Source organism: Myotis myotis, unplaced genomic scaffold, assembly GCF_014108235.1.
Source record: "Myotis myotis isolate mMyoMyo1 unplaced genomic scaffold, mMyoMyo1.p scaffold_m19_p_5, whole genome shotgun sequence".
Lineage (NCBI taxonomy): Eukaryota > Metazoa > Chordata > Mammalia > Chiroptera > Vespertilionidae > Myotis > Myotis myotis.
Genome location: NW_023416357.1, coordinates 77,307,039 through 77,326,656, shown reverse-complemented (window position 1 = coordinate 77,326,656; position 19,618 = coordinate 77,307,039). Strand labels below are relative to the sequence as shown.

The window sequence follows — 19,618 nt, the reverse complement described above, 5'->3', positions numbered from 1 at the left end:
AAGCCCAGGGCATGGAAGTTCATGCACACAGGGGGTCCCTCAGCCCGGCCTGTACCCTCTCACAGTCTGGGGCCCTTGGGGGATGCCCACCTACTGGCTTAGGCCTGCTCCCCAAGAACAGATGATCTAAAAGAAATAATCATATCCTTGGGTAAAGATTTTTTAAAAAGGTAATGGTTGCATGAAAATTCACTGTCGGGGGGCTGAGGGGACTGGACGCCACCATCTTGTGGCTGTGGGCACCGCCATCTTGTGAGGGCATGATGGTCAATTAGCATATTCCCTCTTTATTATATAGGATGGCATATTTTTACCTAGAATTCTGATAGTCTGGGCCCCATACCTAATGAAAGATATCCAAAAGGTCCTGGGGAGCACTACACACAGATGGCTGGGTTGGCCAGGACAGAGAGAGGGAAAACCCTTTAGATGTGAGGAGGTTAGGGAAGAGTTTGAAATGTTTGAAATCTTTTTTTAAGTCTGTATTTTTTTAATGTGTTTTTATTGATTTTAGAGAGAGAAGAAGGGAGAGGGGGAGAGAGAGGAAGAGAGAGAGAGATGAGAGAGAAACATCAATTGGTTGCCTCCTGTACCCACCCCAACCGGGACCAAACCCTCAACCTGGGCATGTGCCCTGACTGGGAATCAAACCAGCAACCTTTCAGTGCATGGGATGATGCTCAACCAGCTGAGTCACACTGGCCAGGGCTGTTTGAAATCTTGATAATCATGACCAGCATAGACATAGCACAATTCAAATTACTTGAATGCTCTTGGGATCCCTTTGAAATTTGAGGATGGGAAGAGGTACCACCTAATACTACTATGGCTCATGAACTTAAGCCATTGTCTCAAGTGGAGCCTTGAGAGATTCCAAATCCATTCATTGCCGGGATTCGTCTAGTGCAGTGATGACGAACCTTTTGAGCTCGGCGTGTCAGCATTTTGAAAAACCCCAACTTAACTCGGGTGCCGTGTCACATACAGAAATTTTTTGATATTTTCAACCATAGTAAAACAAAGATTTATATTTTTGATATTTATTTTATATATTTAAATGCCATTTAACAAAGAAAAATCAACCAAAAAAATTAGTTTGCGTGTTACCTCTGACACACGTGTCATAGGTTCGCCATCACTGATCTAGTGTCAGCAAGATCAGCCAAGCCCTCCTACATATTTGGGGTCCTTTGGGCAGCAAAACATTGAACTATAGTGACTGTGAATCTAAAATTTCTCTGTTCTCACAGTTCTTCCATCTAGCAGAAATTTTTCCCTCTCTCTGTGTTCCCATTCTTGCTTACTTTGGGAGTATGTGGCCCTGGGGAGAATGTCTGTTCTATCCTTTATTTTACATTTCATTGAAATCCCTCTACCACACTCTGCTTAGATAGTTTGTTTATTTGTTTGATATGTTTTTATTGATCTTTTTGAGAGAGAGAGAAAGGGAAAGGGATAGAGAGATAGAAACATCAATGAGATCAGCTGCCTCCCGCACACTCGCTACTGGAGATCGAGCCCAAAACCCAGGCATGTACTCTGACAGGGAATCAATCCAGTGACCTCTTGGTTCATGGGTCAACACTTAACCATTGAGCAACACCAGCTGGGCTGCTTGGGTAGTTTTTATATTTACATTCTCACTACATAGTGAGGGATACAGATTTTTAAATATGTTCCCATTTTGACGACCTAGTTTTGAATTTGATTTCTCCCTCTCGATTCCTTTAAACATCCCCAGTTGTCAAAATAGGGATTTATTTTCCTTATTCCTGTTATTCATCATAGTCTCACCTTTTGTCTAGTGTTCCACTCGGGGATTTTTCTTGGTACACTGTCCTGGCACCTTTTACCGTGTGATCCTGTCCTTGTGCTAGAAGTAGTTATTGAAAGTTTCAGAAACCTGGGCTCCAGCAGCAGTGGGCAGAGAGGGTGCTAAACTCCAGCAACTTAACCAGCTGGAGGGTCAGGGGCCCCTTGAGAGCCAGAATGAAGCAGGGCTCAGGGGACTGAGAGCTGCTCTTTGTGTCCTGTTTATAAGTGACTAAACAGTATGACTCCATTGTCTCCCAAAGTAAATCATTTCCATCTTGGGCACTGTCCATCTTATTTATCAATTACTTCTGGAAATTCCTGTGTTCTTGCTCTCTATCCTCTCTTCATTGTTTATCTCCTCTTATGTTTCTGGCGTTACATTGATCACATATGCCACCTAACTCTGCAGCATCTTCTTGTTTGTCGTATAAGCAATCTCCAGTTGGCTGTGATCACTTCTACACAGTGATGATCTAAAGTAATTAGAGGGAAATGATTCCCATTTTGCTTATATCTGAAGTTGCAAGTGAATATACAAAATTATTTTGCCATTTAATCCTGCTGTGCTGCTAATCTTATCTTTGGAAAATTTCAAACCATTGGTGTGATGTGTGTAGCATTTGTTTAAATAATGCCAGAGCCGAATTATAATGTCCCAGACAGAGAGATAGTATTTATGGAGCATTATAGCCCATTAATTGGCTTATTGGCCTAAGTTCTCCAGGGAGCGTCACAAATCTCCAGGGTGTCCTTGAATATGGCTTCTGCTTCTGCCAAATCACTGCTGTAAATGCCAGAGCCACTGCTAAGTGTGTGTCTGTGGCAAAAATTACTTCACTGTGTTTGATCAGAAGAGTCGGGGTGATATATGCATGTATATATTTCAGTTAAACTCATCTAATTTCTACCCAAAGCAATCCTCTGGTTTGAGAGAATTTATATATATTGCTTCAACTAATACTTATTACGTGCAAATTAAATATTATAGGAAGTGGGGCTATAACTGTGAACAAGCCAGAAGAATATTGTGTAATAAAGCGTACCTGCTAGGGAGAAAGACACAGGATAAACAAGTACATAAATAAAAAGATTAAATGGAAGGAGACTTGACATGGCGTGGTGAACACACAATGCACTATACAGATGATGTATTATAGAATTGTACACCTGAAACCAATATGATTTTATTAACCAATGTTACCCCCAATAAATCCAATTAAAAATAATAAATACATAGATTATTTCTGGCAGTGGTCAAAGTTAAAAAGAAAGGAACTGGTTGCTGTGGTAAAGAATGACTGGAGTGAGAGAATGCGTGGTGTTTTGTGAAGGCCTCTCAGAAGAGGTGACATTCAAATGGAGGTATGAGCGATGAGAAGGAACTTCCCATGGGAATAAGCGTTCCAAGCAGAAGGAACAGCCACTGCAAAGGCTCTGAGGCAGGCAGTTCAGCATTTCTGAAACAGGAACAAAACACTGCTAAAATGCATGGTTTGAGAGGCCCAAGGCGTAAGATCCCAGGTGCCTACATTTTCCTATCATGGACCCTTTGGCAGTCTGTTGAAGCCTCTGGATCCCTGCTTGGAGTCATGTTTGCAATTACAGAAGGTAAACTACATAGGGATGCAAAGAAAGCCAATCTATCAAAACATTTATAAGACAGAGTTGTGATATAAAATGTAAGTGCTTCTTTAACATATTTTGGGGCAGATATGATAACAGACTATAAAGCAGTGATATGTCAAGATATCTGCAGTCATTGTAATGTGATATGAAATATCTGTGATTTCCCTTGGTGACAATGTCACAGGTGCTGCTCACACTACTGAGATTCTCTGCGCAACTCAATGAAATGCTAAATTTCAATTAGAGATTGTAAAAATAAAGATGTCATTTCCCCCCACCCAACAATCTCATGAGCGCTATCCTTGCCCTCCTTTGGGGTCTATGGAGCCAGGGTACAAACACCTGGGCTGTGTGGGCCATGGCAAGGCGTTAGATCAGCAATTTTCAACCACAGAATTTTAGTAATTAGTTTACATGTGCCATCAGATGAAAAGGGCTGAAAATCACTTCATCAGATTAAGTGTGATGGGGAGACATTGAACAACTTTAAGCAAGAGAAGTGATGTGATCTTGCTGCTTTCAGGAACTGGATTCTAGGGTAACAGGAATGGCAGCAGTGGAAATGGAGAGAAGTGCACAGACACGTGTTGAAGGGGGTGCCAGGAGAACTCACTGAAGGGCTCGATGTGTGGGGCAGACACAGAAAGGAAACAGGATGACTGAGCGGCTGGGTGGATGGTGTTGTCATTTACTGATATGGAGGAGACTTGGCGAAAGGAAGGGTTGTGGGATTAAGTGCTAAATCAAGAGTTCTGTTTCGGACAGATTAAGTTTGAGTTGTCTGTTAGTCATCTCCAAGGAGATGTGGAGTGGGCTGTTGACTACGCACATCTGGAGCTCTGGCAAGGGGCCAGAGCTGAAGACTGACACTTTAAGGTCATGGACAAACCCTCTGTCGAGTTTTCGTTGGCAGTGCCCTGTTTCCTGCCTGGTGAGATGTCTCCTTGGCTTCCCTGGAGTCGCAGTTTCCTTCTGTGTGACTGCAGCTGTCCTGGAAATGCAGTGATAGTTCAGGGATTTAAAACTCCGGTAGGGGTTTGTTTTTGTTCTCTGCTGTGTTTCAAGTTAACTGAAATGCGTGGTTTTCAGGTTTCAGCTTCACTGTTAATCATGCAAAGGACCTGTCACATATCTTCTGATCATTGCTGTCCCTTTCACATGCACCTCCCCAGGCAAGCAAGACAGGTTAGGGTTCGTTGTGTTGGGCTTTGAAAATAAGACCCATCCCAAAGAAAGGCGAGTGCTTGGTTAATAACGCTGCCAAGTCTCAGATTAACAGGAGGCATTCAGGCAGATAAACCCAAGTGAGTAAACATTGTGAGACCGGGCACTCCTTTTTTTTTTTTTATCCCGCTCCATAAATTTCCTATAGTTCTATCAGTTGTTATCCCTCCTCTCCGTTTCTTTCATTTTCATGATGGTTTCTCATTAAGGAGATTCATGGGGAAGTTGTAATTGATCAGAGCTATTAGCCACCAGAGTGTAATCTGGTTCTAGTACAAACCAACCTGCACAATGTCCTGTCTACCTTGGGGATTTAAGCCGATTAACTCACAGCCTGGGAGGCAGAATCTAATGTCCTCAAGCACTGCACCCCCACCACCCTTACCCACTAGCAAGGGATTCAACAAACTGACACTGTAATTAGACCCAAATCCGCAGTTAACCCACCTTGAAAATAACCGCTAGTGCCTGGCTCACCCCGGCTGTGCATTTACAGCCAGTGAACAATGCCCTGTCACTGGGAGCAGAGTGCACTCCAGTCCCTTTGCTGTCTCAGCCCTGCAGGGCTGATTACTGTGGGGGTTTCTGTTGTGTTTAGTTGCTTGGTTGGTTTTTGTAACTATTTCTAAGAGTAGATCCATCTCATGGTTCGGGGACAAGTTAGTGATTGGAATGAGATCGCCTCAGAAAAATGGGCAGTTCACCGCCAGGGCTTTCAATGGCATCTCTCCTGCTTTATTATTTTTCTTTTACAATATTTAAAATTTTTATTGAATTTATTGGGGTGAAATTGGCTACCAAAGTTATATAGGATTCAAGTGTACAATTCAGGTATAAATCATCTGTATGTTGCATTGTGTGTTCATCACCCAAAGTCAAGTGTCTTTTCATAACCCCCGTACCCTCTTCTGCTTTCCCCTAAATTTCCTTTCCCTTTGGTAACCACCAAACAGCCATACTGTTAAGAGTTTTTATTTTGTTTGTTTATCTTATTTGTTCATTTGTTGCGTTCAGTTTTATGACACATCCATGAGGGAAATCATATGGTTCTTGATTGTTTCCATCTGACTTCTTTTGCTTAGCATGAGAGTCTCAAGATCCATCCATATTGTGGCTAATGGCAGCATTTCATCTTTTCTTACGGCTGAGTAGTATGCCATTTTATATGTGTACCACATCTTCTTTATTCAATAATCTTTCAAAGGACACTTCAGTTGTTTTCATGTCTTAGACATTGTGAAAAATGCTACAGTGAGCATAGGGGTACATATATCTTCACAAATAAATGTTTTCAAATTTTTCTGGTAGATACCCAGAAGAGGGATTGCTGGGTCATATGGTATGCTTTACAGGAAAGGTGCCCTCAGCTGCCCATTGGCATCAATATGGGTGAGCCCACTAGGGAAAGATGCCATACAAACCAGTATTCTCAATCATTGACCTCAGCTTTTAAAATACAGCTAACCAAGTATAAGCTGAAGACAAAGATTAAACTAAAGATTCTTCAAGAATGATATTTTAGCTGCAAATGCTGTCCACGAGTGGCAGGACAAAGTAATGGATATTTTGCTCCAGGGGAACCATGATAAGTAAATATTCCTTCTTGTGCTGATAAAAAAACAGTTACGGTACAATCCAACTCACATCCCCTTCATCTACCCAGTGATACCCCCCCCCATTTTGTTTTGTTTTGTTTTTGTGTTTTTTTCTAATAATGATGATATAATAGAGTAGTTAGGAGTACTGTCTTTGGAGCTAGACTACATGGCTCAAAGTCAAGGCCAATCTTCTACACGTTACTTAACTTCTCTGGGCCTCAGTTTCTCTATCTATAAAATGGTGGTGATGATAATGCTACCTCTTTAAAGATTATTGAAGAGTAAACCAATTACTTTATACAGCTTATGAGACAGTGTTTGGCATATGGTAAGGTGTGAGTAAGCATAAGCCTTTGTCATTCATTCAACATTGAGAGTGTTGAGTGTGCTAGATGCCAGTGATACAGGTAAGTTTTCTCCTCGGGTCAGGCGGGAAGATGGACACACAAACCAGCCATTCTGTGTCAGCCTGCTCTTTATTGAATATTTGGGAAAGGAAGGTACTACTATAGAATGCAAATAATATTCTATGTATAATAAAGTATAACTGATAAGAGAGGCCATAGACATACATGAGCAGAAATGTAATTGAACAATTATTGAGATAACCTTTGTCTATTATAAATTAAGCCAAAATGCATGATAATATAGCTGAGATTAAACACCCAGACATCATTGGACCTCTCCTCTCTCATCTCTCTCTCTCTCTTTATGTTTCAGACACAACTAATATACAACTTATATTTATACAGGGAGTCCATTCATTATAGAAAAATAATACAAAAAGAAAAAAATAAAGATCATTCATAATTCCACCACCAAGAACAGCCACCATTTTTTTAGTTATTGTTGTTTTGTTTTGTTTTTCAATTACTGTTATAATACAACTAGAGGCCCGGTGCATGAAATTTATGCACAGGGAGGGGAGTCCCTGAGCCCAGCCTGCACCCTCTTTATTCTGCTGGTTTAGGCCCGATCCCTGCCAATTTAGGCCCGATCCCTGCTGGTTTAGGCCCGATTACGGACATCCCTTTCGTAATCTGGTTCCTAACCGCTCACCTGCCTGCCTGCCTGATTGCCCCTAACCACTCTGCCTGCCGGCCTGGTCACCACTAACTGCCCTCCCCTGCCAGCCTGGTTGCCCCTAACTGCCTCTGCCTCGGCCCCTGCCACCATGGCTTTGTCTGGAAGGATGTCCAGAAGGATGTCCGGAAGATGTCCGGTCTAATTATCATATTACCCTTTTATTATAGATATTATTTTAGTATAGATATTATATTAGTTTCAGGTGTTCAACATAGTGATTGCATATTTATATAACTTATGAAGTGATGAACCCAATAAGTCTAGTACCATTTGACACCATACATAGTTATTAAATATTATTGATTATATTCCCTTTACATCTCTGTGACTGTTTTTATAACTGGCAATTTGTACATCTTAATCCCTCCCCCTTTTTCAAAACCACCCCCCCCCAACTCTTCTCCCATCTGGCAAACATCAATTTGCTCTATCTATGAGTTTCTGTTTTCTTTCTTTGTTTTGTTTTTTAGATTCCACATGTAAGGGCGATCATATGGTATTTATCTTTCTCTTTCTGACTTATTTCACTTGCCATAATACTCTGTAGGTCCATCCATTTTGATGCAAATGGCAAATTTTAACTTTTTTATGGCCAAGTAATATTCCAGCACATATATGTACCTCTTCTTTATCCATTCATATACTGATGGACATTTAGGTTGCTTCCATATCTTGGCTATTGTAAATAATGCTGCAATGAATATAGGGGCACATACATCTTTTCGAATTAGTGTTTTAGATTTCTTCAGATGAATACCCAAAAGTGGAATTGCTGGGTCATAAGGCAGTTCTATTTTTAATTTTTTGAGAAGTCTTCATCCTGTTGTCCATAGGGGCTGCAAGGAAGAGCCATAGTTTTGCTCAGTGTCCTGGTCTGTGTCTATGTGAATCCACTATATCTATGTAAATGTCAATGTATATGTAAATATATGGTTACATATATAGGCTCATACTTTACATTCTGTTCAGTAGACTTCTTTTCCTGCTCAGCAGTATATCATCTCAGTAAATATAAAAGGTGCATTATCATTTGAAATTACTCTATGGTATTCTATTTTAAGTAAATCCATAATTTATTTTGACCATCCCCTATTGCTAGAAATTTGAGGTGTAATCACATTTTTTAAAAATATATTTTATTGATTTTTTACAGAGAAGAAGGGAGAGGGGATAGAGAGTTAGAAACATCGATGAGAGAGGAACATCGATCAGCTGCCTCCTGCACACTCCCTACTGGGGATGTGCCCGCAACCAAGGTACATGCCCTTGACCGGAATCGAATCTGGGACCCCTGAGTCCGCAGGCTAACGCTCTATCCACTGAGCCAAGCCAGTTAGAGCTGTAATCACATTTTTCTCTCATAAACTCTGCGATATAAATATCCTTTATGCTCAGCCTATTTGGACATGTTAGCAGAGGTTCTTACCATGGCACGGGGCAATTTTTTTTTCTCAACCACAGATGTTATCACTGGTCTTGCTCTAGGGGGCTGCCTTTGTGTAGGCAATAAATAACACTTGAGGTTCTGAGGAAGTCCCGGATGTGAACATAATAGTACCCGTTTAAAGAACTTCATACCGAAATATGACTCGGCAGCAAACAACACAAAGAGTAAGCTAAGCCGAAAAAAAATACATAGTGTTAATAAGGTGTAGAACCTTGGTATTGGGTAATCGTGTACATATAAAATGGCCTAGAAATTTTTCAGAAATATAGACTTAAAAAATAATAGAAAATAAAAAATCTTGGAACAAATAATTTCTAATTTGCCTTTCCAATTTATTTTACATCAGACAGAGATAGGTAGTGATACATAATTACCTCCTGCCATACCTGAGTTATTTCATTGGGTAATGTCAAGGGCCACATAGATAAGTAAGGTGCTAAATTAGTTTTAATAAAATGTATTCAGAATTCCAAAGCAAAAGAAATTGGAGGAAGTCTTAGCCACTGAGCTCAGCTTGTCTGTGAACATATGTCACTTTATTGAGAATCTACTCTGTTCCAACAGAAAAAATAGTCCAGATCTGCTCCTAAACACAGTCTAAACGGCAGGAGGAGTCAGGTCACTGCAAATTGGGCTACACTGTTTAAGAAGTTGGATTTCTGAATATCTTACAACTTATAACTTTCAAATATTTACTGATAGGACATCTGAACAATCCATGTTCATTTTAGAAAAAAAAAACAAGAAAAATAAGCAATATCCTGATCCTCTTCAATTTGACTGCTGAGTCACTTGGAGCAATCGGTTAACCTAACTGAGCCTCCATAAAGTTGCCATAAAAATGCCCAATTTGTACTCTTCATAGCAATACAATATTAATTAATATGAGTTTTTTGAATGTCTGAGGTAGCATTACAACACATTGCACTTGGTCATTTTGGTATTTATATTAAATTTTTTTAATGCTGTGTTTATATTCACAGACAAGTCAACTCCTCATTGTCTAATTTTAAGCATTTCTTCAGGCCCATTTTTGAGCTGAGGTTGACTTCTGCCAGCATCTCAACCCATTTTAAGGGGGATTGTTACTGGAAAGTGCTACGTTGGGCATTCCAGGTCATTTAATATTGGCTTCTGGCAAACACTGGAGCAAGGGCACCACCACCCCCACCCGAAAACTTCCTTCTGTGCCATTTACCTCCCATCTCTTCTGCTCGCTCCCTGAGTCTTCTGCTGGCCCTTCCACAGCTTCTTCCTTAACTTGCTCGCCCTCTTTGTGGCTCTTTTGTCTCTTCCTTCCGCCCTTGGCCCTTGAGCATGACATTCCCTTCTCTCTCCAGTCAACCCCTCCCTCCCTTTTCTTTCCTGTTCCGGTTTTTTCCCTCCCAGCAGTGGTTTTATGGAAATTGTTGCCCTGGCCACTTGGGGTACCTGCTCAGTGGCCCATAGTGCTCCCATTTGAGGGCCAGCCCACAGCACTGCTAGGCCTCCCCATTTGTTGGTAGGATGAGAAGGAAGACAGAGTCGCAGTGTCTCTTCCCACCCGCACCCCCTGACCTGTGTTTGACCCCACTCCTCCTCTCAGCTCCATGGCCTCCCTCATTATTATATGGGACAGTGCTATGAGAGTGTCAGATTGTTTGGGGGCACGTTTCAACACTAACCAGAAGCCACCAGGCCTTCTCACCAGTGTACAATGACACCAATATGTAAGCATGACTTTTCCTGGAACAGATTATGTAAAACATTTCAGCAGATATTCAGCAATTCCCCAAGTGGGAGGACAACCCTGCCCTGTAGGAATTCTCAGCTCTAGTCCTTAAACAAGCACAAAATTGTCCCCATCCTTTTAGGGGTTGGGTCAGTCAAGATGGTAGCACAATTAAGATGTCCAGGACAGTTCTAAGTAGGTGGTTCAAGGTCCCAAAACCTGAGGGAGGAGGCATGACTGAGTGCATGGAGTCAGGTGAGTCTCTGTGTGCGGGTGGTTCGCAAGTCCACCCTCAGGCTCAGCGATTCACTGGAAGGACTCACAGGACTCAGAGAAGCTCTATGCTCCTGATTACGGCTCATTACAGCAAAAGGATGCCCATTAAAATCAGCAGAGGGAAAAGATGCATGGGCAAAGTCTAGGAGAAACCGGGCGCAAGCTCCCAGGTGTCCCCTCCCAGCAATGCCACACGTTACTGTGCATTTAATTGTTTAGCAACAAATCGCAGCAACACATACAAAGCATTATCAGCCTTGGTGTCCACGGTGTTTGTTGGGGTCAGTCACATAGGCACACCGCCGCCTGCATGACTAACCTCGGCTACTCAGGCTCCAGCCCCCAGGGCAAACATAGGTGTTCAGCATAAATCACAGCATTGGCATCAGCTCTCTGATTACACTGGTACTCCGTGGCCCCGTGCCTCAGGCATACAAAACACTCATCAGGCAGAATACTTCAAGGACTCAGGGCTCATCTCTGAGGAGCCAGTCTCGAAAACCAGTCTCCCTTGGGAAGGGGCAGGAGTGGAGCAATCCGGACCTGTGAGTTTTCCTTCTCCTGCTCACAGTCCCCGGATCCAGACACTGGAAGACTTTGGCCACCTGACAGCACCCTGGCCCCTCAACTATTACCTCCCCAAAACATCCTCTACCTTTCACATAGACTCATTGTGATATATAACAATAACCATTGAATGTTTTCAAAAACAGGCCATCTGCAGCAAGGATACATTATTACTGTTATGATCATCATCATCACCATTGCCATATTATGTTATTATCATAATCACTATTATTCAGGGGGCGGAGGCATGGGAATGAGCCCTAATGCTCCCTTGTGATCTCAGCACAAGTCAAAAGTGCCTTTTTCCAGATTCTGAAGATCAAGACAAGTTCGGAGTAGGGCGTCTCCACTCCACTGGGGGTTTAACCTTGTCCTGTCTTTCTCTCTCTCCCTCTCCCTGGCAGTGGCTCAGAAACCCAGGCCCTCAGCATGAGAAGCGGACTCTGTTTGGAGACATGGTGTGCTTCTTGTTCATAACGCCCCTGGCCACCATCTCGGGCTGGCTCTGCCTGCGGGGCGCCGTAGACCACCTGCACTTTAGCAGTCGGCTCGAGGCCGTCGGACTGATTGCACTCACTGTCGCACTCTTCACTATTTACCTCTTTTGGACACTAGTAAGTATGGCCAGGCCCTGGGGACCAGGCCAGCCAAAGCTGGCAGCCCCACAGTTGGCATGGCCTCCCCTCTTGTCTGGGTCACACCTCACCTGCCCGGTTCAGGCAGCTAGAGTGTGTGATTTGGTTTGTTACTACCGGGGAGGCGGGGGGGGGGGGGGGGGGGGGAGGGGGACGTGAGCAGGCACACGCTGCTGAGACGAGCAGATCAAGTAAAGAAAAAGCCTCAGCTTCTGAGAGCCCACCAGTCAGAGACACACACCTGAACATTGCTCTCCTCGGCCACCGAGGCTCCATGTGTGAGGAGGCGTTCTCCTTCCCTTGCTTATGTTCCTCACTTTTGCGGGGATCACAGTAAATGGTGAAGGATGTGCTTGGCACTGCTGCTGTGGCTGCCTGCACAGATCATGAATCCTCCTGCTGGTTACTGTCTTACACCCTGACACAGTAAAGTCTCGCTGGGCGTGGAGCTGCCCTGCGCCTGGGGATTGTTCTGTGTTGGGATATTGACTCTGCTGCCCATAAAGACACTCATTTATCTGGCTCAGAAGCTGCCACCAAAGAAAAACCATTTCCCAGTAAGTGTTCCCTCTGCATATGAGGAAGAATTTTAAAACATCTCTCTCTTTTTTTCATTCTTTAACTTGTGGAGTTGGTTGCTCAGGCACCAGTTGGCAGCACCCACAAAGTACAGCATTTGATCTCTCTTCATGTTTCCCTCCAGGGCCTGCAGAGAAAACGTCACTATCTAGAATCGTTTCTGGAACTGGGCCCCTGCTTCCCAGCGTTACTCTCCTGTGCCTGCTGGTTTCTAATCTGAGCACGTCCCATTGTCATTCAATATGCATTTCCTGTCTGAAGTGTAGTTCCCATTTCCCACAGCACAGCGTCCGCGTGTGGGAGCTTCCATGGCTCCCATTTCCACCCAAGTCCTGCCCACCAGTGGCCATTCCTGCCACGCTGACCCAGCCCCTGCTCATCGCCCCCCCGCCCCCAACCGCCCCCTGGTGTGAGTGCTCCCTCAGTAAGTGGGGAGCACAGCTCAGTCTCAGGGAGAGGGACCTGACCTGAGCCTTGGTAGACAGGGAGTGTTCTGATGCTTCGGACTTTAACTGAGTCTTCGGATTCATTTAGGCCTCTGTTCCCAGCCTAATTAAGCCCCCAAACAAAGCTAGTATTGCCTTCTTTGAAAGTCTCTGTGCTTCCAAAGTGTATCTAATTCATTACGAATCAAGCAATGAAGCTGACTCAGAAGTCACACGGACATTGTGCTGGGAAGAGAGCTAGAAATAAGGAGTTAAATAGTCTGGCTAGCTCAGTGTAAAGTCATGTCACTGCTCTGGGCCTCAGTGTTCCCATCTGTAAAGTGGAAATGGTAGTAACACCCACCCTGCCAACTTCCCGTGGTGCTACTAGATTGAAATGGAAGTGTGCAGGGGGAAATACTTTGGAAAATAATAGTTTACCATGATTAGAGGTTTATTTGTCTACCATTTTTCTTAGACAAGTTCCTAAAATGAAGATGTAGATTTGAATACTGGCTTTCAAACCAATTGAAGCCTTTTTGAAAACCAGCTTTGTAAAGCATCCACTTACCTAACAAGGTAGAATGGGGGACAGGGGCATGGAAGGAAGAAATGAAAGAAAGAATTATGTAGATAAATATGGATGTGAGGATGTGACCCTGTTTGATCTCCCATTTGGATGAAAGGAAGGTTTGGGTGGGAAAGGTACCTGGAGTCGGTTCTTTCAGGAGAGAGATAATGTAGTACTTCATTCCTGAGAGGCAGCATAGGAAAAAGTGCATGTGTTCAAACCCAAGCATCCTAATAACTGTGTGACTTTAAACAAGGTACTTAACCTCTCTGATCATCCTTCCCCTATGCAAAAAAAAAAAAAAAGGAGGGAATGATTGATAATCCCAGGGTCAATGGGCTATTGTGAGGATTAGGTGGGATTACATGGGAACGTATATCAAAGCACCTAGCAAAGGCACCCTGGTTTCCTTCCTGTGGCTTCCCTGCTCCCCCAACTCCCACCACCACCACCCCCCCCCCCCCCCGGCCCTCTATACAATGCAAAACAGTGGAAGGAAAAGAAAGGGTTTCTGCCCTTTGACTGTTGTGAAAAGCGTGCTCAGCAGTGAGTGTAGACTCTCTGCTTCCCAGAGACATGCTGCACTGAACTGCCCTGGCAAGAGCCGTAATTCAGAAGCTGACAGCACTTGGAAACTGCCCTCCAGCAGAAACCCATTGTAAACAAGCTGTCAAGCTTAAGGAGAAAATGCTGTGAAAATGTCTTAGATAAACAAACATGGTGTCAGTCCCACTCCTCAGAGGAGCCTTCCTGGAAGGGCCTCTCGGGCTCTGTGAAGAGGGCCGTGCATCCACGCTGAGCACCTAAACTTGCCTTTGGAGTTCCTCGCCCGCTCACCTGGCCACAAGGGCTGGGCCTGGACACGGACACAAACAGGGAGTTCCGCCTTATGGAGCTGCCGAGGGAACACAGGCACCTGGGACCCAGGGGGCCAGGCCTCAGCCATCCCCACTCGGGGAGCTCAGGAGAGGGGTGCCCCAACACATCTCTGGCCACGTGGTAACCTGTTGGAAGTCCAGGGACAGCCACCAAGAGCGCTAGATGAGAACTGAGTCCACACGACTCAGTGGAAGGCATAGGAGGCCCGGTTCAGAGCTGTGAGAATGGAGGCACTGCCATTCAGTGACCACAGGAAGGCCTTCTAGTCCCTGGGTCACTGTTGCAACCAGTGCCCAGCACAGAGACTGTGCTCTATCACAGGATGAAACGAAGGGATGATCTAAATCCTCTGGCTGACTCCCCGTCCCATGGATTAATCATTTAAACTCTTGTTATAAGGGGGAGAGGCTCTAAGAGAATACTGTTACAAGGTTCCCTGTGGGACTGGCTTAGACACACCCCCAGCAGCCCGTGGCAGCGTGAGGGTGCTCAGTGTGGCCCTGTGCTGGGCATTTCTCCCCGGCTGGTGGACACCCACGCAGCCCTCTTCTCTTGCACGGTGCAATCAGAAATCAGAGACTGGACCCCTCTCTGCAATGGCAATTCACAAAGCCCCGGCCCCATCAATAACCTCACAGTCACACCATAACCTTTTGAGAGAAAGGGCAGAAGAAGAATACATAGTGAGAAGGTTTTCCAAAGCCTACTGTGACTTAGGAGCAGCACTGTCGACAGCTGTCACCTCCCTGTCCTCTCCTGTGCCCTCCATTGGATCACAACTCTGTAGAGACCTTGCCCATGACAGGAGGTGAATAAATATCCTTTGGATGAAGAAATGAATGCACTTCAAGAAACCCATCCTACAAGGAAAAGTTTTGTTAGAATAGTGGCCCTATGCTCTTTCTTCCTCCTTAAAACCCTGGGAATTTCAGAAATTTCCGTATAAATGAGGTTCCCAAGTCCCTATTGCTATAGCTTCTTTTGGTTTATGTTTATTTTCCCCTCGCTGCCTCTTTATTCCTCTAAATCACACCTCGTTCTCTCCTGTTCTATCTCATCGCGGGAGGGAGTGTCTTGGAGCTTCTAGAGATTGGGGCCCGGATTCACCCAGGCAGCTGCGCAGGGCGGTCCCTTCCGAACTTGCCCAACTTCCTTTATAAGCAGACGGAGTCATCTGCTTTTGGTGTGCTCTTCTTATTGATTGGACTTGCCTGCAAACTGTGGTCATTGGCAGCAATTAAGTTAATGCATAATAAGATCTCGCTTGTTTATCTGAACAAGTGGGCTGGTTTTTGTACTTCCTGGCCAAGGACCCGGGAGACCCACTGAGTCGTGGACACCTGTGTTCCTTGGAGCAGTGTCGCCCAGACTGCAGGGAAGGTGCCAGAACCTGGAGATCCTGTTAAAAGGCGGGCTCTGACTCCTTAGGTCTGGGCAGAGCCCCACATTCTGACATTCTAACAAGCCCCCAGGTGATGCAGGCTGACCCGCCGCCACACTGAGAGCGTCCTGAAAGGAGACAGCCCAGCCTCCATTCCCTTTACCTAAGAAGGAGTGTCACAAAGTTATCTTTTCCATACGAACAACAACAGGCCCAGCACATTCACCTGTGTGTGAGGCACTAGGCTAAGTGCTTGCTACTTAGTTTTTGTTTTGTTTTTCAGAGACAGTTGTCATGCAATATCATTAGCTTCAAGTGTACAGCATGGTGATTAGACATTTCTATAACGTATGAAGTGATACCCTGAAAGTCTAGCACCCACCTGACACCTTGCACTGTTATTACCGTATTATTGACTGTTTCCCCTACGCTGCGTGTGCTAAGCGCTTTTTATGCATCATCTCAGATGTCATTATTCACATTTGGCAAACGACAGAGCTGAAACTTGGGGGTAGCAAGCAACCCTCCCAAAGTCACGGCGACACTAAGGGGAGTTTGGGGGTTCAAGCCCCATGTGCCTGGCCCCGGAGCCCAAGGCCCGATTCCTGCCCTGTAGAGAAGGTGCTGCCCACCTGTGCCCACAGCTTAATTCTCCGCTTACCGATGCCAACCAGCGCGGCTCTTTAACCTCATGGATGAAAGGACTCTTGATTTGAAATTCAGCTTCCCTGTAATACTTCCAGGTTCCAGACTTATTGTAGCGCCAACGCTCTTCATTAGTACTTGTCTGTGTTCTGCCTCTTCCCTGCCCTTGGCCCTGAACAGCAGGCTGTCCAACCTGCTTCTCTTACATTCGTGAGGAGCCCAAGCAGCCTTAGGACAGAATCGATGAAAGAGAAGCAGGCTTTAGAAAGAAAAGGGAAAAACCCTGATCCGCTTTGGCATGTTCAGGGCCTTTTGGACAAAAGCACATCTGTGTGAGTTTAAAAGCTTATATTTTCATACCCAAATCTCTGGCACTCAGCCTGTGGCGTTTGCTTTCTAGCCTCAGAAACTTGATTTTCTGAGGCCGTGAGTTTCATGATCCTGCCATGAAGACGAGCAAGCCCTTTCGGACCAAGGGCCTGCACTCTCCTCCACTTCTGCCAACGCTCACCTCAAACCACGGGGTCAGCCCACTCTCCGACCTGCACTGCGGTCCATACAGGCCACCGCCCCAGAGGGTGGCACAGCCCATCCCCGGATAATTTGTCACTCTCAGCCCAGGGCACCTTCCTTCCCAGCACCTAGTCATCTGCATGCACTCAGCCTGGACTCTGTACATCTTCAAAAGTACAGGTGAAACTGTGAATTTCCTGGGCAGTCCATCAATGCTTCGTGCCGGTCTTCTCCAAAACAAGCCACACATGTCATCCCCTCATCCCAGTATATTTACCCGAGAAGCAAGCACTTTGGACACACGGTTGTGTCACAATTAACTGAGTTTCCTCTTCATACTGTCGCATAGATATAAAAGAGGCTTAAATCTGAAGCAGTTGTTGCAATTAGAAAGCATAGGATGTGTATTCACTCATCCATTCACTCAGCAAACTCTACTGAGCCACGTCCCAGTGCCAGGCTCTGTGATAGGTGCAGGCCTTGCAGAGATGAAAACAACACAAGCCCTGCTCTCACGATGCCAGGGAGAGAGACAGGTGCTCTGATGCCCAGGGCACGTGGTGCCATGCCGAGGCAGACACAAGGCACTGTGGCTCAAGAAGACCTGACCAGGGAGCTCAGTGCCCATGCCAAAGCGGCCCCTCTGGGAGCCATCGAATGCTGGAGCTGGAGCCACTGGGTGTCACCCTTCAGGGCCACCCAGTACAGCTTGACAGGGTTCCATGGCAAGTACAAAAGATGCCCTTCCCATCACAGTCGGTGTGCATGGGGTCCTTTGAGTTGTGCAGTGTCCAGCCTGCAGAAGGGCACGGGGAGCCCCGGCATCCTTCCCTGAGGACCAGAAAGGCACATTGCCCGGTCCCTCAGCTGGGAAGGGCTGGCACTATACCACGGTGCCCGCTGCTTCCAGCCAACCTTCTTCATCACTGATGCTTTGAAACCTAAACACCACTATCCCCAAAATAAGTCCAAACTCCGAAGAAACCTCATTTCCTATGGTACCCTGATTTTACCCAATATGAGGAGGAACGAAGGAAGCTGCCCTGTGAGCTGCACCCAGGTGTTCACATGCGGGTGCTCTTTGCTTGGTGCCCAGTGTCCCAACACTGGGCTGCTTGCTGGAGCCGTTTCAGCCAGGTCCTTGCCCCGCTGTACCGCTGCCAGCTGTTTGCAGCTCTTTTAAGTGACATGTTTGTTTTTTGATTGATTATCAGCGTCTGCTTACCTGAAACCTTCCCTTATTTTCCTCTCCTAACCCCAGGTGTCGTTTAGGTACCACTGTCGATTGTACAACGAATGGCGTCGGACCAATCAGAGGGTGATTCTCCTCATTCCAAAGTCTGTCAACATACCTTCTAACCAGCAGTCCTTGCTGGGCCTCCATTCTGTCAAGAGGAACTCAAAAGAGACAATTGTCTGACATCTGTGTGGTTGGTTGGTTGACTCGTTGTTTGGGTTTGGAAGTATCTGCATTGGGGCCATGCCCTGAGATACCCCCAAACCCTTCCCGAAGCCCGTGGGTCTAAGGACATCCAGAGCCGTGTGAGCACAGCGCCCGGAGCAACGAACTCCGCCAGGAGAAAGCGAATGCTGTTTCACTTCCAGTCATGGATGCTGCAGTCATATGATATTTACTAAGCTGCCAAACTTGTTTATTTAGCAGATACTGTATGGAACTTTCCGAACACCTCTTTTAACCAATGAGGAAGGCTGTCCTGCTGAGGATGCAATTCGATTCTTCCTTTTTATTATTATTTCAAATATATAAACTTATTAAACTTAGATGATAATCAAATTGAAAAGCCAATGTTAAAACTGGTGTCTTGGTTTGGATGGGTTTTGTTGGATTCGTTTACTTGTTGCCGGTTTCTCCTGTGGATTCTTTGGGGTCATTTGATAGCTTAAATGGTCTTTTTCATCTCTTTTATGTCCCATTCTCAAGGGGACAGCATAACAACTGCAAAACAAGTCATGTTTGAAGGATGTTTTGTACTAAATCTCATGTAAGTATTCAGACTTTAAAAGAACAAGAGGTGTGGCAGCTCTCCCCACAGTGCGCTGTTTATTTAATTCTCATTAAGGAGGAAAAAAGAAAAAATATGGTGAGAAGCACGCTCCTGTCAACTCGTGTGGTACTGACGGCTGGTCGAAGCTATTTTCTAATAATAAATATCCAGTGTGTGAAAGACAAACCCCACTGATTGCAGTACTTTCTGTTTTAATCATAAAACCCTGTGAAGTTTCCCAAGGTAGATTTTAAGAAGGAAAAGGAAAAAACGTTGGTGTCATTTAGTGCGTGTCTTAATTCTGCATTCCCAGCGACTGGGAGGATCATTAGACATTTCTAGGAACCCTGAACCTGTTTTGCATGTCAATTAGCACTCCCATTGCTCTATTGAATTTCCAGCTTGACAGGTAGATGTGGCAAAAAAAGCCTGTCCTAGCCTCTCAGACCCCTTTGTCTCAGTTCCAGAACACAGCCCCACACAGTACCTTCCCCCAACCACAGGCCGGTCCTGTCGCAGATGAAATAGGCTTTTTCTGAGGGCTGCGTGTCCCTCTCTTATCTATGGCAGTGTCAAGGGTACAGACTGTCCCCGCGTCTGTGCGCCCCGAGAAGCCGGGAGCAGATGTGCGGTC

At 45.2% G+C, this 19,618-nt stretch overlaps 1 protein-coding gene across 5 annotated transcripts in view; it reads left to right on the top strand.

Moving 5' to 3' along the window:
* Positions 1-18,796, top strand: part of MARCHF3 (membrane associated ring-CH-type finger 3) — a 138,000-nt gene extending 119,204 nt beyond the window's left edge. For 4 of the 5 annotated variants that reach the window (XM_036310849.1, XM_036310848.1, XM_036310850.1 and 1 more), the window contains 2 exons: positions 11,755-11,964; positions 18,240-18,796. In XM_036310849.1, coding sequence (XP_036166742.1) covers positions 11,755-11,964; positions 18,240-18,398 — 369 coding nt within the window. In that variant the 3' untranslated portion in view covers positions 18,399-18,796. Of the gene's footprint in view, positions 1-11,754; positions 11,965-12,688; positions 13,157-18,239 lie in introns of those variants that run through there. The other variant, XM_036310852.1, reaches the window with a different exon arrangement.
* The last annotated feature ends 822 nt before the right edge of the window (positions 18,797-19,618 follow it).